The 24,762-nt window shown below is 42.1% G+C and overlaps 1 protein-coding gene across 1 annotated transcript in view; it reads left to right on the forward strand.

Annotated features, from left to right (window-relative positions):
• Positions 1-24,762, forward strand: part of LOC140738184 (uncharacterized) — a 159,244-nt gene that overhangs the window by 97,593 nt on the left and 36,889 nt on the right. Inside the window, exons 13-14 of the mRNA XM_073065300.1 lie at positions 4,522-4,711; positions 16,057-16,149. Coding sequence (XP_072921401.1) covers positions 4,522-4,711; positions 16,057-16,149 — 283 coding nt within the window. The remainder of the gene's footprint in view (positions 1-4,521; positions 4,712-16,056; positions 16,150-24,762) is intronic.

The raw sequence follows: 24,762 nt of genomic DNA on the forward strand, positions 1-24,762 counted from the left end.
TCTCACAGACACACACGCACACACACACTCTCACATACACACACACAATCACTCACAAGCACACTCACACACACACAATCACACACACACTCACACACACGCTCTCACTCACACACACACGCACACACACACTCTCACTCACACACACACAATCTCACCCACACACTCACTCACACACACAAACATGCATTCACACACACACACTCACTCACGTGCACACTCTCACACACACACTCACTCACACACACACAATCTCACACTCACACATACATGCAATCACTGACAAATACACTCTCACACACACACACAATCACTCACACACACATGCAATCACTCGTACACACAGTTTCACACACACACAATCACTCATACACAGTCTCACACACACTCTCACAGACACACTCACACACACTCTCACAGACACACACTCTCACTCACTCACACATGCAATCACACACACTCTCACACACACACACACACAAACATGCAATCACACACACACTCACACACACAATCACTCAACCACACATACACTCACACTCACACTCTCACACACACACTAACACACGCACAATCACTCACACACACACTCTCACACACATGATCACTCACAAACACACTCACACACACACAATCACTTACACACACGCAATCACTCATAGACACAGTTTCACACACACACACTCTCACAGACACACACAATTACTCACAAGCACTCTCACACACACACAATCACTCACACACATTCTCACACACACACTCTCACACACACTCACACACACTCTCACACATACACAATCTCACACACACACTCACTCACACACACAAACATGCAATCACACACACACACTCTCACACACACTCACAAACACACACTCACACACACACTCACTCACACACAATCACTCACACACACACTCTCACACACACTCACACACACAATCACTCAACCACACACACACTCACACTCACACTCACACACACACAATCACTCACACACACCCTCACACACATGATCACTCACACAAACTCACACACACACTCTCACACACACACAATCACTCACAAACACACTCACACACACTCTCACTCACACACACGCACACACACACTCACTCACTCACACACACAAACATGCAATCACACACACACTCACTCACATGCACACTCTCACACACACTCACACACACTCTCACTCACTCACTCACTCACACACACACAATCTCACACACTCACACACACAATCACTCACACACACTCTCACACACACACAATCACTCACACACACTCTCACACACACACTCACTCACTCTCTCACTCATACACACATGCAATCACACACAAAGTCACTCACACACACTCTCACACACACTCACAAACACACACTCTCACACACACAATCACTCACACACACACACTCTCACACACACACTCACACACACACACACACTCACACGCAATCACTCATACACAGCCTCACACACACTCTCACTGACACACTCACACACACTCTCACAGACACACACTCTCACTCACTCACACACACACGCACACACACAATCTCACACACACACTCACTCACTCACTCACACACACAAACATGCAATCACACACACTCACTCACATGCACACTCTCACACACACTCACACACACTCTCACTCACACACTCACTCACACACACACAATCTCACACACTCACACACACTCACACACATATGCAATCACACACACAATCACTCACACACACACGCAATCACTCATAGACACAGTTTCACACATACACACACACACTCTCACAGACACACACGCACACACACACTCTCACATACACACACAATCACTCACAAGCACACTCACACACACACAATCACACACACACTCACACACACGCTCTCACTCACACACACACGCACACACACACTCTCACTCACACACACACAATCTCACCCACACACTCACTCACACACACAAACATGCATTCACACACACACACTCACTCACGTGCACACTCTCACACACACTCTCACACACACTCACTCACACACACACAATCTCACACTCACACATACATGCAATCACTGACAAATACACTCTCACACACACACACAATCACTCACACACACATGCAATCACTCGTACACACAGTTTCACACACACACAATCACTCATACACAGTCTCACACACACTCTCACAGACACACTCACACACACTCTCACAGACACACACTCTCACTCACTCACACATGCAATCACACACACTCTCACACACACACACACACACACAAACATGCAATCACACACACACTCACACACACAATCACTCAACCACACACACACTCACACTCACACTCTCACACACACACTAACACACGCACAATCACTCACACACACACTCTCACACACATGATCACTCACAAACACACTCACACACACACAATCACTTACACACACGCAATCACTCATAGACACAGTTTCACACACACACACTCTCACAGACACACACAATTACTCACAAGCACTCTCACACACACAATCACTCACACACATTCTCACACACACACTCTCACACACACTCACACACACTCTCACACATACACAATCTCACACACACACTCACTCACACACACAAACATGCAATCACACACACACACTCTCACACACACTCACAAACACACACTCACACACACACTCACTCACACACAATCACTCACACACACTCACACACACAATCACTCAACCACACACACACTCACACTCACACACACTCACTCACTCACACACACACGCAATCACTCATACACAGTCTCACACACACTCTCACAGACACTCACACACACTCTCACAGACACACACTCTCACTCACTCACACACACATGCACACACACAATCTCACACACACACTCACTCACACACACAAACATGCAATCACACACACACTCACTCACATGCACACTCTCACACACACTCACACACACTCTCACTCACACACTCACTCACACACACACACAATCTCACACACTCACACACACTCACACACACATGCAATCACACACACAATCACTCACACACACTCTCGCACACACAGTCACTCACTCTCTCACTCATACACACATGCAATCACACACACAATCACACACACACACTCTCACACACACTCACACACACAATCACTCAACCACACACACACTCACACTCACACTCACACACACACTCACTCACTCACACACAAACATACAATCACACACACAATCACTCACATGCACACTCTCACACACACTCACACACACTCTCACTCACACACTCACTCACACACACACACATTCTCACACACTCACACACACATGCAATCACACACACAATCACTCACACACACTCTCGCACACACAGTCACTCACTCATACACACATGCAATCACACACACACAATCACTCACACACACACTCTCACACACACTCACACACGCACAATCACTCAACCACACACACTCACACTCACACTCACTCACTCACACACACAAACATGCAATCACACACACACTCACTCACATGCACACTCTCACACACACTCACACACACTCTCACTCACACACTCACTCAACACACACACAATCTCACACACTCACACACACTCTCGCACACACAGTCACTCACTCTCTCACTCATACACACATGCAATCACACACACAATCACTCACACACACACTCTCACACACACTCACACACACACAATCACTCAACCACACACACACTCACACTCACACACACACTCACTCACTCACACACACACATGCAATCACTCATACACAGTCTCACACACACTCTCACAGACACACTCACACACACTCTCACAGACACACACTCTCACTCACTCACACACACACGCACACACACAATCTCACACACACACTCACTCACTCACACACACAAACATGCAATCACACACACACACTCACTCACATGCACACTCTCACACACACTCTCACTCACACACACAATCTCACACACTCACACACACACACTCTCACACACACACTCACACACACACACACACACACACACACACACACACACACACACACACACACACACACACACACTCACTCACTCACACACACAATACTGCTGCCACAAAGCAACAAATCTCATAAAAATTATCAGTGATAATAAACCTAATTCTGATTACAACTAGTTTGTTTTCTCCCCTAGCTGTTCTGAAGAAGGAAGGATTTAGGGCCTGAAACATTAACTGATTCTCTTTCTACAAATACTGGTAGACCTACTGAGTATTTCTAGTCTTTTCTATTATTATTTCCTATTTCTAAAGGCATCCAATATTATATCATTAACCCTAAAATGGTCCATTCCTGCAGTTTTAGTCTCCTTCCACTATTTCTGACATTTCTTCAGATGCTTGGCCATTATGTTCCGGAATCACTCCCTAAACCTTCCTGTAACCCTGCCCTCCTTCACTTCTCCTTGTATATTCCTACCACAATTTTATTTTATTATTGTTTCAACCAGGTTTGAGCAAATTTAGCCAAGCTGTTGAGCCAGATTTACAGCATCGTAAGAGCCTCCCGGCTTTGGATCCATTGAAAATTCCTGCTGCCTTGAAGAAACACTTTCCAGATTCAACGAGCTATGTTCGCTTCCTAACGACTCCCACTGTTGATAAGATCATATGTGTTCCCCAAAGTTGCACCTTTACAAGGTAAGCCCGTGTCAAAGAATTCCAGATGTGCAAACTGTATAGAAAATGCAAAGAGTGATGCAGGTGCAATTTATCAAGCCCATAGGTTGTGTGAATTAATTGCAAAATGACCGTATGCTACTAGCTGTCCAGCTGTTAATGGAATGTACCAGCTGCAGGGGAGGCTGGAGAACTTCACTATCTACACGGTATCATTTGTATTGATCATGCAGCAAGTTCTAACAGGCTTGATCTCCACCTTATCACTAACATTCCCTTTGCAAATCAAATAACTGCTAATGTTAGAATCTGATTTAAAAAAAACAACTTGCTGGAAATGCTCAGCAGGTCAGAGAGAAACAGATCGATTCACTGGGTTATTATTATCAATGTACGGAGATACAGTGAGATCGATTCACTGGGTTATTATTATAAATGTACAGAGACACAGTGAGATTGATTCACTGGGTTATTATTATCAATGTACAGAGATACAGTGAGATCGATTCACTGGGTTATTATTATCATGTGTACGGAGATACAGTGAGATCGATTCACTGGGTTATTATTATCATGTGTACGGAGATACAGTGAGATCGATTCACTGGGTTATTATTATCAATGTACGGAGATACAGTGAGAACGATTCACTGGGTTATTATTATCAATGTACGGAGATACAGTGAGATCGATTCACTGGGTTATTATTATCAATGTACGGAGATACAGTGAGATCGATCCACTGGGTTATTATCATCACATGTACGGAGATACAGTGAGATCGATTCACTGGGTTATTATTAATGTACGGAGATATAGTGAGATCGAATCACTGGGTTATTACTATCAATCTACGGCGATACAGTGAGATCAATTCAGTGGGTTATTATTATGAATATACGGAGATACAGTGAGATCGATTCACTGGGTTATTATTATCAATGTACGGAGATACAGTGAGATCAATTCACTGGGTTATTATTATCACTTCTACGGAGATACAGTGAGATCGATTCACTGGGTTATTATCATCACGTGTACGGAGATACAGTGAGATCGATTCACTGGGTTATTATTATCACGTGTACGGAGATACAGTGAGATCAATTCACTGGGTTATTATTATCAATGTACGGAGACACAGTGAGATCGATTCACTGGGTTATTATTATCACGTGTACGGAGATACAGTGAGATCGATTCACTGGGTTATTATTATCAATGTACGGAGATACAGTGAGATCGATTCACTGGGTTATTATCATCACGTGTACGGAGATACAGTGAGATCGATTCACTGGGTTATTATTATCACGTATACGGAGATACAGTGAGATTGATTCACTGGGTTATTATCATCACGTGTACGGAGATACAGTGAGATCAATTCACTGGGTTATTATTATCACGTGTACGGAGATACAGAGAGATCGATTCACTGGGTTATTATTATCAATGTACGGAGATACAGTGAGATCGATTCACTGGGTTATTATTATCAATGTACGGAGATACAGTGAGATCAATTCACTGGGTTATTATTATCACGTGTACGGAGATACAGTGAGATCGATTCACTGGGTTATTATTATCAATGTATGGAGACACAGTGAGATCGATTCACTGGGATATTATTATCACGTGTACAGAGATACAGTGAGATCGAATCACTGGGTTATTACTATCAATCTACGGCGATACAGTGAGATCAATTCAGTGGGTTATTATTCTGAATGTACAGAGACACAGTGAGATCGATTCACTGGGTTATTATTATCACGTGTACGGAGATACAGTGAGATCGATTCACTGGGTTATTATTATCAATGCACGGAGATACAGTAAGATCAATTCACTGGGTTATTATTATCAATGTACGGAGATACAGTGAGATCGATTCACTGGATTATTATTATCAATGTACGGAGATACAGTGAGATCAATTCACTGGGTTATTATTATCACGTGTACGGAGATACAGTGAGATCGATTCACTGGGTTATTATTATCAATGTACGGAGATACAGTGAGATCGATTCACTGGGTTATTATCATCACGTGTACGGAGATACAGTGAGATCGATTCACTGGGTTATTATCATCACGTGTACGGAGATACAGTGAGATCGATTCACTGGGTTATTATCATCACGTGTACGGAGATACAGTGAGATCGATTCACTGGGTTATTATTATCACGTGTACGGACATACAGTGAGATCGATTCACTGGGTTATTATTATCAATGTACGGAGATACAGTGAGATCGATTCACTGGGTTATTATTATCACGTGTACGGAGATACAGTGAGATCGATTCACTGGGTTATTATAATCAATGTACGGAGATACAGTGAGATCGATTCACTGGGTTATTATTATCACGTGTACGGACATACAGTGGGATCGATTCACTGGGTTATTATTATCAATGTTCGGAGATACAGTGAGATCGATTCACTGGGTTATTATTATCACGTGTACAGAGATACAGTGAGATCGATTCACTGGGTTATTATTATCACGTGTACGGAGATACAGTGAGATCAATTCACTGGGTTATTATTATCAATGTACAGAGATACAGTGAGATCAATTCACTGGGTTATTATTATCACGTGTACGGAGATACAGTGAGATTGATTCACTGGGTTATTATTATCAATATACGGAGATACAGTGAGATTGATCCACTGGGTTATTATCATCATGTGTACAGAGATACAGTGAGATTGATTCACTGGTTTATTATCATCACGTGTACGGAGATACAGTGAGATTGATCCACTGGGTTATTATCATCATGTGTACAGAGATACAGTGAGATTGATTCACTGGTTTATTATCATCACGTGTACGGAGATACAGTGAGATCGATTCACTCGGTTATTATTATCAATGTACGGAGATACAGTGAGATCAATTCACTGGGTTATTATCATCACGTGTACGGAGATACAGTGTGATCGATTCACTGGGTTATTATCATCACGTGTATGGAGATACAGTGAGATCGATTCACTGGGTTATTATCATCACGTGTACGGAGATACAGTGAGATTGATTCACTGGGTTATTATCATCACATGTACGGAGATACAGTGAGATCGATTCACTGGGTTATTATTATCAATGTACGGAGATACAGTGAGATCGATTCACTGGGTTATTATCATCACGTGTACGGAGATACAGTGAGATCGATTCACTGGGTTATTATTATCAATGTACGGAGATACAGTGAGATCAATTCACTGGGTTATTATTATCACCTGTACGGAGATACAATGAGATCGATTCACTGGGTTATTATTATCAATGTACGGAGATACAGTGAGATCGATTCACTGGGTTATTATCATCACGTGTACGGAGATACAGTGAGATCAATTCACTGGGTTATTATTATCACGTGTACGGAGATACAGTGAGATCGATTCACTGGGTTATTATTATCACGTGTACGGAGATACAGTGAGATCAATTCACTGGGTTATTATTATCAATGTACGGAGATACAGTGAGATCGATTAGCTGGGTTATTATTATCAATGTACAGAGATACAGTGAGATCGATTCACTGGGTTATTATTATCAATGTACGGAGATACAGTGAGATCGATTCACTGGGTTATTATTATCACGTGTACGTAGATACAGTGAGATCAATTCACTGGGTTATTATTATCAATGTACGGAGATACAGTGAGATCGATTCACTGGGTTTTTATTATCACGTGTACAGAGATACAGTGAGTTCGATTCACTGGGTTATTATTATCACGTGTATGGAGATACAGTGAGATTGATTCACTGGGTTATTATCATCACGTGTACGGAGATACAGTGAGATCGATTCACTGGATTATTATTATCAATGTACGGAGATACAGTGAGATCAATTCACTGGGTTATTATTATCACGTGTACGGAGATACAGTGAGCTGGATTTACTGTGTTATTATTATCAATGTACGGAGATACAGTGAGATCGATTCACTGGGTTATTATTATTACGTGTACGGAGATACAGTGAGATCGATTCACTGGGTTATTATTATCAATGTACGGTGATACAGTGAGATCGATCCACTGGGTTATTATTATCACGTGTACGGAGATACAGTGAGATCGATTTACTGTGTTATTATTATCACGTGTACGGAGATACAGTGAGATCAATTCACTGGGTTATTATTATCAATGTACGGAGATACAGTGAGATCGATTCACTGGGTTATTATCATCACGAGTACGGAGATACAGTGAGATCGATTCACTGGGTTATTATCATCACGTGTACGGAGATACAGTGAGATCGATTCACTGGGTTATTATCATCACGTGTACGGAGATACAGTGAGATCGATTCACTGGGTTATTATCATCACGTGTACGGAGATACAGTGAGATCGATTCACTGGGTTATTATTATCACGTGTACAGAGATACAATGAGATCGATTCACTGGGTTATTATTATCAATGTACGGAGATACAGTGAGATCGATTCACTGGGTTATTATTATCACGTGTACGGAGATACAGTGAGATCGATTCACTGGGTTATTATTATCACGTGTACAGAGATACAATGAGATCGATTCACTGGGTTATTATTATCAATGTACGGAGATACAGTGAGATCGATTCACTGGGTTATTATTATCACGTGTACGGAGATACAGTGAGATCGATTCACTGGGTTATTATTATCAATGTACGGAGATACAGTGAGATCGATTCACTGGGTTATTATTATCAATGTACGGAGATACAGTGAGATCGATTCACTGGGTTATTATCATCACGAGTACGGAGATACAGTGAGATCGATTCACTGGGTTATTATTATCAATGTACGGAGATATAGTGAGATCGATTCACTGGGTTATTATTATCACGTGTACGGAGATACAGTGAGATCGATTCGTTGGGTTATTATCATCACGTGTACGGAGATGCAGTGAGATCGATTCACTGGATTATTATTATCAATGTACGGAGTTACAGTGAGATCGATTCACTGGGTTATTATTATCACGTGTACAGAGATACAATGAGATCGATTCACTGGGTTATTATTATCAATGTACGGAGATACAGTGAGATCGATTCACTGGGTTATTATTATCACGTGTACGGAGTTACAGTGAGATCAATTCACTGGGTTATTATTATCAATGTACGGAGATACAGTGAGATCGATTCACTGTGTTATTATTATCACGTGTACGGAGATACAGTGAGATCGATTCATTGGGTTATTATCATCACGTGTACGGAGATACAGTGAGATCGATTCACTGGATTATTATTATCAATGTACGGAGATACAGTGAGATCGATTCACTGGGTTATTATTATCACGTGTTCGGAGATACAGTGAGATCGATTCGTTGGGTTATTATCATCACGTGTACGGAGATACAGTGAGATTGATTTACTGTGTTATTATTATCACGTGTACGGAGATACAGTGAGATCGATTCACTGGATTATTATTATCAATTTACGGAGATACAGTGAGATCAATTCACTGGGTTATTATTATCACGTGTACGGAGATACAGTGAGATTGATTTACTGTGTTATTATTATCACGTGTACGGAGATACAGTGAGATCGATTCACTGGATTATTATTATCAATGTACGGAGATACAGTGAGATCAATTCACTGGGTTATTATTATCACGTGTACGGAGATACAGTGATATCAATTCACTGGGTTATTATTATCACGTGTACGGAGATACAGTGAGATCGCTTCACTGGGTTATTATTATCACGTGTTCGGAGATACAGTGAGATCGATTCACTAGGTTATTATTATCACGTGTACGGAGATACAGTGAGATCGATTCACTGGGTTATTATCATCACGTGTACGGAGATACAGTGAGATCGATTCACTGGGTTATTATCATCACGTGTACGGAGATACAGTGAGATCGATTCACTGGGTTATTATCATCACGTGTAAGGAGATACAGTGAGATCGATTCACTGGGTTATTATCATCACGTGTACGGAGATACAGTGAGATCGATTCACTGGGTTATTATCATCACGTGTACGGAGATACAGTGAGATCGATTCACTGGGTTATTATCATCACGTGTACGGAGATACAGTGAGATCGATTCACTGGGTTATTATCATCACGTGTACGGAGATACAGTGAGATCGATTCACTGGGTTATTATCATCACGTGTACGGAGATACAGTGAGATCGATCACTGGGTTATTATCATCACGTGTACGGAGATACAGTGAGATCGATTCACTGGGTTATTATCATCACGTGTACTGAGATACAGTGAGATCGATTCACTGGGTTATTATCATCACGTGTACGGAGATACAGTGAGATCGATTCACTGGGTTATTATCATCACGTGTACGGAGATACAGTGAGATCGATTCACTGGGTTATTATCATCACGTGTACGGAGATACAGTGATATCGATTCACTGGGTTATTATCATCACGTGTACGGAGATACAGTGAGATCGATTCACTGGGTTATTATCATCACGTGTACGGAGATACAGTGAGATCGATTCACTGGGTTATTATCATCACGTGTACGGAGATACAGTGAGATCGATTCACTGGGTTATTATCATCACGTGTACGGAGATACAGTGAGATCGATTCACTGGGTTATTATCATCACGTGTACGGAGATACAGTGAGATCGATTCACTGGGTTATTATCATCACGTGTACGGAGATACAGTGAGATCGATTCACTGGTTTATTATCATCACGTGTACGGAGATACAGTGAGATCGATCACTGGGTTATTATCATCACGAGTACGGAGATACAGTGAGATCGATTCACTGGGTTATTATCATCACGTGTACGGAGATACAGTGAGATCGATTCACTGGGTTATTATCATCACGTGTACGGAGATACAGTGAGATCGATTCACTGGGTTATTATCATCACGTGTACGGAGATACAGTGAGATCGATTCACTGGGTTATTATTATCACGTGTACAGAGATACAATGAGATCGATTCACTGGGTTATTATTATCAATGTACGGAGATACAGTGAGATCGATTCACTGGGTTATTATTATCACGTGTACGGAGATACAGTGAGATCGATTCACTGGGTTATTATTATCACGTGTACAGAGATACAATGAGATCGATTCACTGGGTTATTATTATCAATGTACGGAGATACAGTGAGATCGATTCACTGGGTTATTATTATCACGTGTACGGAGATACAGTGAGATCGATTCACTGGGTTATTATTATCAATGTACGGAGATACAGTGAGATCGATTCACTGGGTTATTATCATCACGAGTACGGAGATACAGTGAGATCGATTCACTGGGTTATTATTATCAATGTACGGAGATATAGTGAGATCGATTCACTGGGTTATTATTATCACGTGTACGGAGATACAGTGAGATCGATTCGTTGGGTTATTATCATCACGTGTACGGAGATGCAGTGAGATCGATTCACTGGATTATTATTATCAATGTACGGAGTTACAGTGAGATCGATTCACTGGGTTATTATTATCACGTGTACAGAGATACAATGAGATCGATTCACTGGGTTATTATTATCAATGTACGGAGATACAGTGAGATCGATTCACTGGGTTATTATTATCACGTGTACGGAGTTACAGTGAGATCAATTCACTGGGTTATTATTATCAATGTACGGAGATACAGTGAGATCGATTCACTGTGTTATTATTATCACGTGTACGGAGATACAGTGAGATCGATTCATTGGGTTATTATCATCACGTGTACGGAGATACAGTGAGATCGATTCACTGGATTATTATTATCAATGTACGGAGATACAGTGAGATCGATTCACTGGGTTATTATTATCACGTGTTCGGAGATACAGTGAGATCGATTCGTTGGGTTATTATCATCACGTGTACGGAGATACAGTGAGATTGATTTACTGTGTTATTATTATCACGTGTACGGAGATACAGTGAGATCGATTCACTGGATTATTATTATCAATGTACGGAGATACAGTGAGATCAATTCACTGGGTTATTATTATCACGTGTACGGAGATACAGTGAGATTGATTTACTGTGTTATTATTATCACGTGTACGGAGATACAGTGAGATCGATTCACTGGATTATTATTATCAATGTACGGAGATACAGTGAGATCAATTCACTGGGTTATTATTATCACGTGTACGGAGATACAGTGATATCAATTCACTGGGTTATTATTATCACGTGTACGGAGATACAGTGAGATCGATTCACTGGGTTATTATTATCACGTGTTCGGAGATACAGTGAGATCGATTCACTAGGTTATTATTATCACGTGTACGGAGATACAGTGAGATCGATTCACTGGGTTATTATCATCACGTGTACGGAGATACAGTGAGATCGATTCACTGGGTTATTATCATCACGTGTACGGAGATACAGTGAGATCGATTCACTGGGTTATTATCATCACGTGTACGGAGATACAGTGAGATCGATTCACTGGGTTATTATCATCACGTGTACGGAGATACAGTGAGATCGATTCACTGGGTTATTATCATCACGTGTACGGAGAAACAGTGAGATCGATTCACTGGGTTATTATCATCACGTGTACGGAGATACAGTGAGATCGATTCACTGGGTTATTATCATCACGTGTACGGAGATACAGTGAGATCGATTCACTGGGTTATTATCATCACGTGTACGGAGATACAGTGAGATCGATCACTGGGTTATTATCATCACGTGTACGGAGATACAGTGAGATCGATTCACTGGGTTATTATCATCACGTGTACTGAGATACAGTGAGATCGATTCACTGGGTTATTATCATCACGTGTACGGAGATACAGTGAGATCGATTCACTGGGTTATTATCATCACGTGTACGGAGATACAGTGAGATCGATTCACTGGGTTATTATCATCACGTGTACGGAGATACAGTGATATCGATTCACTGGGTTATTATCATCACGTGTACGGAGATACAGTGAGATCGATTCACTGGGTTATTATCATCACGTGTACGGAGATACAGTGAGATCGATTCACTGGGTTATTATCATCACGTGTACGGAGATACAGTGAGATCGATTCACTGGGTTATTATCATCACGTGTACGGAGATACAGTGAGATCGATTCACTGGGTTATTATCATCACGTGTACGGAGATACAGTGAGATCGATTCACTGGGTTATTATCATCACGTGTACGGAGATACAGTGAGATCGATTCACTGGTTTATTATCATCACGTGTACGGAGATACAGTGAGATCGATCACTGGGTTATTATCATCACGTGTACGGAGATACAGTGAGATCGATTCACTGGGTTATTATCATCACGTGTACGGAGATACAGTGAGATCGATTCACTGGGTTATTATCATCACGTGTACGGAGATACAGTGAGATCGATTCACTGGGTTATTATCATCACGTGTACGGAGATACAGTGAGATCGATTCACTGGGTTATTATCATCACGTGTACGGAGATACAGTGTGATCGATTCACTGGGTTATTATCATCACGTGTACGGAGATACAGTGAGATCGATTCACTGGGTTATTATCATCACGTGTACGGAGATACAGTGAGATCGATTCACTGGGTTATTATCATCACGTGTACGGAGATACAGTGAGATCGATTCACTGGGTTATTATCATCACGTGTACGGAGATACAGTGAGATCGATTCACTGGGTTATTATCATCACGTGTACGGAGATACAGTGAGATCGATCACTGGGTTATTATCATCACGTGTACGGAGATACAGTGAGATCGATTCACTGGGTTATTATCATCACGTGTACGGAGATACAGTGAGATCGATTCACTGGGTTATTATCATCACGTGTACGGAGATACAGTGAGATCGATTCACTGGGTTATTATCATCACGTGTACGGAGATACAGTGAGATCGATTCACTGGGTTATTATCATCACGTGTACGGAGATACAGTGAGATCGATTCACTGGGTTATTATCATCACGTGTACGGAGATACAGTGAGATCGATTCACTGGGTTATTATCATCACGTGTACGGAGATACAGTGAGATCGATTCACTGGGTTATTATCATCACCTGTTCTGCATGCCATCCCTATAGGTTATTTCACCATATCGTTGCTTTCAGGTCGTGGGGGGGCGGAGTGGATTACAGGGGCTGTTCCTTTGCTGTAATGTTCCATATTCTGGTTTATGAACATTTCGCTCAATCTCCTTGAAAACCAAAATTAGATGGTAAATATACCTTCTTTTATTGGATTGACTTCCTTTTGGTAAAACTGTTCTTTCTGCACTTTAGAAGGGGTGCAGAGGATATTTACTGGGACCCTGCCTGGATTAGAGAGCATGTCTTATGAGGACAGGCTGAGCAGGCTGGGGCTGTTCTCCCTGGAGTGAAGGGGGATGAGAAGTGACAATAGCAGTGTACACTGTAAGAGGCATAAATTGTGTGGAAAACAGAGACTTTTTCCTAGGGCAGAAGTGGCCTAATAAGAGGGAGTATAATTTTAAGGTAATTGGAGGAAAGTGCAGGAGGTGATGGTGGTAGAGGCAGATACATTAGGGGCATTTAAGAAAGTCTTAGATAGGCACATGTATGATGGAGAGCTATCTGGGAGACTCTCATCCAAAACTGCCTCACAGTTCTTTGTTCAAAATGTTCCCTGTATTATTTCAACATAATTCCAGGAATCAGAAGAATGAATGAGCTATATTATTCTTTCTGTATGTGAGATCATATATTACCCACCCAAGAAGGGAACGTGAATGTTAAAGTATCTAATCATCCTGAATAATGTATAAGGGGTATACATTTGATTTTTTTCTGCATCATTTTCAAAATATATGAGGTTTGACTTTTACACAAATGGTTCCATTGGTCCTTAATAAATACCTTTAACACCTGGCACTCTTTTCATTCTGAAACATGAAGATTAGGTGCAAAATTTAGCCACTACTTCAAAAATTTGTTCATTCAAGAGAGAAAATGATCAAATTATCAACTATTTTTGTTATAAAATGTTACGTTGCATTTTCCTGCTCTTTATTCACTGCAAACATTTCCTTATTAACATAATCACTGGCAAGGAGGGTGGGAGGGAGGAACAGGATTTGTTTCGTTGCTTCTTGTGTTCTGTGTTGTTCTGCCAAGTGCTGTGGGCGTGCTGTGTTAGCTTCAGAAAGTGCGGCCACACTTGCAGGCTGTCCCCAGCACATCTTTAGGTTGTGTTGGTTATTACATTTCAATGTATGTTTCAATGTACATGTGATAAATAAATGTGAATCTGCTTTTTCCAGCAATTGGCCTCTCCCCATCTCCAGAGAAGACAGCTTTGCTGTGTTGTTGGCGAGCAGGCGTGGCTCCTTTACCGGAACTACAGTCAAACATAGGTAAGTCACTCAGTGCACCATTAACCTGAAAGAACTCACGGTTAACGGTGCAGCCTGGCGGTACAGGTTGAAACGCTTTAGCCTGGCATGACGGCTGTCAGTGCCAGAACACAGAACAACTTCCTTTGGGCAGGAGAACTGTTCTTTTCAATTATTGACACATAAGGGTTCTGAAGTCTCTCTAAATCAGAAGCTGTATTGCCTGGGATTGCATAAGTTACTCTGATAGGTTAATTAGCTACAAGTTAGTATAGATCTTAGTTAGATCTTAGCTAGAATTAGCTAATTAAAATAGATCCATAATACAGACTCAAAACATGCCGGGTTACAGGATGTTGGACTAGAGAGTTCCAACCTGTAATATTATTTAATGCAGAAACTTTTAAACTTGTTCTGAGATTATTTTAAATATAAATCATATTTTCATTTTCATACATGTCAAGCTTCAGAATGTGTATAAAGTGAGCTTTAAGAAACTACATCTGAAATATGTACGGATTTGACCCAGTGTTTCTTGTACTTAATGAATGTTACTAGGGATCCACTGGCTTCCAGATTGTTCTGAGATTATTTGTATGATCTCTCAGGTGGGAGATGCCCCCTGAGGTAATGGGTGATGAAAACAGACCACTCATCCCTCATTAGGGACTCTTAGCTAAAGGAAAGGAGCGGGGGTGGGAAGAATATCTCCCAAGTACTTCTCCCATGCATTTGTTACATTAAATGCAGGTGTGCAGAGGATAGGGGGAGCCCTCGTTGCACAATTCTATTAGACCCGCAGCCACTATCGCAATGCACGAGGCTTTGCCACAACTAAAGCATCACAATGCCCTTTGCCTACGAACAGTCCGACACAGGCAAAGCCCTCCCCACCACTGAGCACACTTACAAGGAGTGCTACCACAGGAAAGCAGCGTCCATCACCATGGCCCCCACCGTCCAGGCCATGCTGTCTTCTCACTACTAACATTAGGCAGGAGACTTAGGTCCCACACTAACAGGTTCAGGAGTGGTTATTACCATCAGACTCCCGAACCAGCATCAACTCTGAACTGAGTCCATAACCTACAGACTCACTTTCAAGGACTCGACAACTCAACTTCTCGGAATTATTTATTAATTTTTAATTTGCACAGTTTGTCTTCTTTTGCACATTGATTATTTGTCTATGTATAGTGTTTCATAAACTCTATTTGTTTGGAATTCTCTTGTAGCTCGGGTTGAGGTGTGTGATGTTGGGGAGTTTGCCGAGCTTGGCAATCAGCTTGCAGACGTTTCCTCACCAGTCCAGGTGACATGTTCAGTGTGTAGTTGTTGGTGTTTCTCTCTGGGAGTGCTCGTGTTCACTTGCCTTGGTCCTGATTGGTTACCCCTTCAGTTGACCCTTGAATTCTATTGGCTCACGTTTCTTTGGCTCTTAGATTCGTAGATGGTGTCTACAGTATTTTGATATGCTTGTTTACAGAGTTATCAGAAGAAACCATGCCTCTAAAAATTCTCGTGCCTGGTTTGTGTTTGCCTCTGCGATGTCCCAGTTAAAGTGGTGTCCTTCTTGGTCTCCATGGTTCTCTTCTGATATTTCCAAAAATGAAAATATCAAAATAGACGTTGCCTACAAACTCCCAAGAGCCAAAGAAACATGAGCCAATAGAATTCAATGGTGTTGTATATATATATAATATGCAATATATTATATATTACAACTATAACATAGATACCAATAGCATCGTAGATTCTAAATTTAGGTCTGTAGATTTAATCTCTGTGGAGGGGTTCTTCTCTTGTGGGATAATGCTTTATCAAGGGGTGAGGGGTCACTCTGCTTGGCAGATGAGACGTAGCTTTGAGGCCCCCTCTGTGACATTGGAAGGAGTTGACTCTGGGACTGCAGGAAGTGGTTCTGACAATTCTGGGCACCTTTCTTCTCTATCAATGAACTCTGCTCCCCTCAGCTGATCGACATGTCAATAGACAATAGACAATAGGTGCAGAAGTAGACCATTCGGCCCTTCGAGCCTGCACCGCCATTTTGAGATCATGGCTGATCAATTACTATCAATACCCGGTTCCTGCCTTGTCCCCATATCCCTTGATTCCCCTATCCATAAGATCCCTATCTAGCTCCTTCTTGAAAGCATCCAGAGAATTGGCCTCTACTACCTTCCGAGGCAGTGCATTCCAGACCCCCACAACTCTCTGGGAGAAGAAGTTTTTCCTTAACTCTGTCCTAAATGACCTACCCCTTATTCTCAAACCATGCCCTCTGGTACTGGACTCTCCCAGCATCTGGAACATATTTCCTACCTCTATCTTGTCCAATCCCTTAATAATCTTATATGTTTCAATCAGATCCCCTCTCAATCTCCTTAATTCCAATGTGTACAAGCCCAGTCTCTCTAACCTCTCTGCGTAAGACAGTCCAGACATCCCAGAAATTAACCTCGTGAATCTACGCTGCACTTCCTCTACAGCCAGGATGTCCTTCCTTAACCCTGGAGACCAAAACTGTACACAATACTCCAGGTGTGGTCTCACCAGGGCCCTGTACAAATGCAAAAGGATTTCCTTGCTCTTGTACTCAATTCCCTTTGTAATAAAGGCCAACATTCCATTAGCCTTCTTCACTGCCTGCTGCACTTGCTCATTCACCTTCAGTGACTGATGAACAAGGACTCCGAGATCTCTTTGTATTTCTCCCTTACCCAACTCTACACCATTCAGATAATAATCTGCCTTCCTGTTCTTACTCCCAAAGTGGATAACCTCACCCTTATTCACATTAAACGCCATCTGCCAAGTATCTGCCCACTCACCCAGCCTATCCAAGTCACCCTGAATTCTCCTAACATCCTCATCACATGTCACACTGCCACCCAGCTTAGTATCATCAGCAAATTTGCTGATGTTATTTTCAATGCCTTCATCCAAATTGTTAACGTAAATGGTAAACAGCTGTGGTCCCAATACCGAGCCCTGTGGCACCCCACTAGTCACCACCTGCCATTCCGAGAAACACCCATTTACCGCTACCCTTTGCTTTCTATCTGCCAACCAGTTTTCTATCCTGGGCTTCAAGCTCATCCGCCTTATTTCTGACACTTTGTGCATTCAGATATAGAATTTTTAGCCCATTTCTCCTCTCTCTGTTTGAATCACTGCCTATTATGCTTAACCCAGCTCCCCAAACTCCCATCGGGCTATACGCCCCTAGAATTTTGGTGTCCTTCCTAAATTTACTTATTCTTTCAACACATTTAACTCCATGTTCCGTCAGACCATCCCTCTGTCAACTCCAGATGTGTAGGAGAGTGCTCTAGTACTGTCCTTCATCTTTCTAAGTATCCACTTCTGATCACCTCCTTGCCGGGACTGATAGTCCAGGAGTGAAACAATGACCTCCGTTTGTCTCAGCTGTTTGCCCTGCCTACTGGTTTGAGGAGATCCAAGCGTGAACTCAAAGGATGAAGCAGGAGCAGCATCACTGGGGAGTTTATATTTATGGAGTGTGCAAGCAGGAAACTGGCCAGCTTCTGATTCAGTGTTAGTGTTGGGTTATCTGCTGGACCCTCTGGACAGACTTCTCTGCCAAGCCATTTGCAGCTGGGTGGTATTGTGCAGATGTAATATGTCTTATTCCATCCATTTTCAGGAATGGCTGAAAGTGTAACCTCAAAAACCTGTGCTCCATTGTCACTGACTAGGTGTTCTGGAAGTGGCTTCTCAACACATCAACAGTGTGTTATTGGGAACTCTTCTGGCCACTTTGTAGCTGCATTCACTGCTACCAAGAAATCCGTGCCCATGAAAGGTCCAGCAAAATCCACACAAATCCTCTGGCAGGGCAATGCCGGCCATTCCCAGGGATGGAGAGGCACTGCTCTTGGCATCTTTGGCTGTGCTGGCATTCCGAACAGTGCTTGGAAAGCTTCTCGATCTGCTGATCTATCCCAGACCACCAGACAAAGCTTAAAGCCAACGCTTTCATTTTGACCACCCCAAGAAGAACGGCATGCAGATCCTCCAACACTTTAGCTCTCAGCTTGGATGATGCAACTATAAATGCCACATAAGGCATCCCCGTCAAGGACAGGTCTGCCCTGCTCTGGTAAGAATGGAGGAATTGGAATTGCTGCTGTACATTCCAGCCATTTTGGACTGCCATGTAGACGTGAGACAGTGTGGCGTTTTTTCTGCCATAATAGGGAGACTTTCGATTTGCGTTAGGGAGAATAACGTCAAGAGGGGTATCCTCTTGTAAAGGCATTTCCTTTTCCAAGGGCAAACAGGGCAATCCATCAGCATTTCCATGATTTGTCATCCTCTTGAATTCAATCCAAAATAGAGGGCAATAGGTAAGACTAGTAATTTCAGAGGTAGGGACATGTTCAGCACAACTTTGTGGGCCGAAGGGCCTGTATTATGCTGTAGGTTTTCTATGTTTCTATATAATTGTGTCCTCCAAGAAACAGAGCCCATCTCTACATTCGTGCTGCTGCTGTTAATGGAACACCCTTCTGTTGATTGAAAATGGACAACAGAGGCTGACGATCAGTAATGAGGGTAAACTCTCTCCCATACAAGTACTGGTTGAAATGTTTTACATCCCAAACCAGAGTCAAGGCCTCACCGTCGATCTGTATGCAAGTTGTTTTCTTCCGCGGTAAGGGAACATGATGCAAATGCTGTTCACTTCATCTGCAAAACAGGGAACGTGACAGGGACATGAGAGCACCTATTGTAAACCAGAAGGCAAGCTTCACATGACAATATGGAACACAATGTGTGAGTGCAGTGTCACCACTTCCTTTAACATTTGGAAAGCCACTTCATGCTGCCTTGTCCATTGCCATTTCTTCCTAAACTGCAGTAATAAGTTCAAGGGGTGGAGCACAGTAGCCAGGTTTGCAGGAACCTGTTACAATATTTGACAAATTCTAAAAAGGGCTGCAACTGTGACCCATCCTTTGGTCTTGGGCATCCACCACTGCTTGAATTTTCATAGCACACTTGTATAATTCTTGTACGTCAATGGTGTGACCACAGTAAGTTATGCTTAGTTTAAAGAAATTAACTTGCCACATCTTGCTCTGAGCCCATAATCTTCTGATCTTTTTAACACGGTCTTGAGGTTTTGGAAAAGTTCCTTGTCATCCTCATAGATAACAATGATATCATCTAGGTAACACTGTGTGCCTGGCACCTGGTCCATAGCTTTCCGCCAGAGTGCCGGTGTAGATGCCACTCCAAGAAAAGCCTATTATAGTGATAAAACCCTTTGTAAGTATTTATGATAAGCAAGACTTTGGACTCTTCTTCCATTTCCATCTGTAGATTGGCCTCAACCAAGTCCGCTTTGCTGTAGTGTTTCCCTTCAGAATTGCTTGGAAAGATATCCTCTACCCTGGGCAGACAGGGATTGATCTACTTTCAGTACTGGGTTGATGGTGACCTTAAAGTCACCACAGATCCTGTCAGACCCATTATTCTTGGCTACTGGGACCACTGGTGTTGCCCATGGGCTTTATTCACTCTTGGGAAGGAATCCTTCAGCCTCCATGTGATCGAGTTCACTGGCTACTTTGTCATGATGTATAAGGAACCGGATGGGCTTTGTAATACATGATTGTGGCATAACACTATTTTACCCCTGATATGTTTGAGTTTTCCGATGCCATCCTTGAACACTGCAATTGCATCATCCAATACCTTCCTTAATTCTCTTCCAGTTGACTGGATTGCAGGGGATATGGTGTGTAAATAGTGGATGGATCTCCAATCAAGTTGTAGTTGGTCTCAGCTGCTCATGAACCCACAATGGTAGTCCTCCTGTTTTACCACATGCAAAGTCAATGTGGCTTGTAGGTTGTATTTTGTTGTTATGAATGCCATTCCCACAGGAATTTTCTTTTCTCCTGTATCACTTCCTGGATATCTGCAGTTTAGTATCTTTGAAGTGCTGTTCAAACTCATTTTATGGAATGACTGAAACAGCTGAACCAGTGTCCAATTCCATTTTAATTAATTTGCCGTTCACTACTGGTGTAAGTCATATTACTTGTCTATTCTGTTAATACCCCTCCTCCCCTTCTTACCCCATCCCTGACATATTTAGTTGTTTGCCTGTTCTCCATCTCCCTCTGGTGCTTCCCCGCCCCTTCTTTCTTTCTCCTGAGGCCTCCCATCCCATGATCCTTTCCCTTCTCCAGCTCTGTATCACTTTCGCCAATCACCTTTCCAGCTCAGCTTCATTGCACCCCCTCTGAGTCTTCTCCTATCATTTCGCATTTCCCCTTCCCACCACTACTTTCAAATCTCTTACTATCTTTCCTTTCGGTTAGTCCTGATGAAGGGTCTCAGCCCGAAACATCGACAGCACTTCTCCCTATAGATGCTGCCTAGCCTGCTGTGTTCCACCAGCATTTTGTGTGTGTTGTTACTTGTCTATTGTTAGTTTTTGCTTTGTAAGACTCAAGGCTACCCCTGAGTCACTCTCATGATTATCAGATTTTTCATCAACAGCATGCAGATCAATAATCTTGACTGAGCACCATGCTCTTTGTATGTGTCCAACTTTGTTGCATTTTCTGTAAATTTTGCCTTTAAACCTGCGTTGGTCTGGTGTATGTGAGATCCTGCCAGAATGGTAGAACAGTTTGTTCAGCAGGTCAGTTTCTGTTCAGTCATTGAACTTTTGTTCACACTCACTTTCATTCCTGACTGCAACTCAGTTGCATCTCCATCTGTTGTTTCCATTACAGCAATTTCAACTGCTCTTTTAAATCTGACATGATTCCATTAGGAGACATTTTTGAATGTTTTCTTATAAGATTCCACAAACTAAATTATTTCCCAGTGCATCATTAAGCCCATTAACGTATTGACAATGCTCAGATAATTTCTTCATTTCAGCCACATACACTGAAGTAAACTCCCCATTCCTTTTGATTCTGTTTATTAAACTGAAATTCTATAATGGTTTCATTTCTAAATGTCCCTGCATTACTTTTACAATATCAGCAAATCTCATTTCGGTTGGTTTGGTTGGAGCGGTTAATCTTGGAAACAAATTGTATGCTCTTCCACCAATTGCAGTCAAATAAACTGGAACTCATTTCTCATTGGCTATTTCATTTATTGTTATCATCACCTGGTATACATGTTTATGAACCTACGAACTTCGTCCATTTTCTGCCTTTTTTTAACTCAAGCGTCTAGCCGCTCTTCCAAAGAACAAAAAATGCTGCTTTTTTAAAACTTGACACACGCTTTCTCCCTCCCTCTTTCCTCCTTCCCTCCCCTTGCAAAGAAATAAATTCCTATGCTTCAACAGGTAGGTAGTCATGTCGGATCTGTTTTAAAACTTACTCATTACCACGGCATTTCCCCCTCCCCCCACTACTTTCAAATCTCTTAGTATCTTTCCCTTCAGTTAGTCCTGACGAAGGGTCTCAGCCCAAAACGTCGACAATGCTTCTCCTTATAGATGCTGCCTGGCCTGTTGTGTTCCACCAGCATTTTGTGTGTGTTGTTTGCATTACCACCGTTATGTTTTGTAACTCCAGAACTAGTCAAAAGAAAATCATGGGAGCCTGGGGATAACGTGTGTATGTTTAGTTTTACTTTTGTGAGGTGAGCACATATGCTAGGGTGGCATAATAACGTATGTTATTCATGTACTTTTACATATAACCCATAATGAATTATGTAAACACTAAATGATATATTTACAATATTACTCAAATGCTAAATACACAACACTCCTCCCTGTTTATCTATAAACTGCAACTCAATATAGAATGCATCTCAACATGTGCATAAGTTATATACATAGAATAGATGATACAACCACAGGATAGACTTCCACAGCAGAGTAAATTTTAAATTGTCCCATTCAGGCCTAAAGATTTAATGGCTCTGGAGGATTTCTTTCTATTGTAGGATAACGTGTTTCCTGACAAAGGGGCAGGGGTCACTCTGCTTGGCAGGTGAGACTTGTGGCTGTGAAGCAATCCTCCATGGTGCTGGTAGGAGTTGACTCTGGGCCTGCAAAGTGGTTCTGACAGCTCTGGACTCCTTTCCTCTCCAACTGATTTATCCTCAACTGATTGATACATCATCTCCAGAGGACATTAGATATAATCTCCATTCTGTAAGAGAGCAGTCCTGTTCTGTCCTTAAACTTTCCAAGTATCCACGTTTGATCCTTCACCAGGACTGCTTGTCCAGGAGTGAAAGATCAGAGCTCCTTGTTGAGGAGTCCTCATTTTGTCCCAGCTGTATATCCCGCATACTGTTTCTGAGATTGGGTTTGAGGAGATTCAACTGTGACCTAAAGGGATGACCCAGGAACACATAGTTGGTGAGTTGTTGGCTGTGGAGTGTGCTGCATTGCGGTATGCAAGGAGGAAATTGATTCAGTGTTCGTATACTTTTGACATTGCTTCTAGTGTGTTCTTTAGACTCTGGACAAACCTTTCCAACATGGTGCAGATGTGGTGACTGGTTTGATGGGTGAACAGGAACTGTGGATGAGAGTTGGGTTTAAGTAGGCCGCAGGCGATGAGTTGGAAACGAGTGGCAGGTGATCCCTGTTAGCTGGGGGAAACTGTGAGG

This window comes from Hemitrygon akajei, chromosome 14 (genome assembly GCF_048418815.1).
Source record: "Hemitrygon akajei chromosome 14, sHemAka1.3, whole genome shotgun sequence".
NCBI lineage: Eukaryota > Metazoa > Chordata > Chondrichthyes > Myliobatiformes > Dasyatidae > Hemitrygon > Hemitrygon akajei.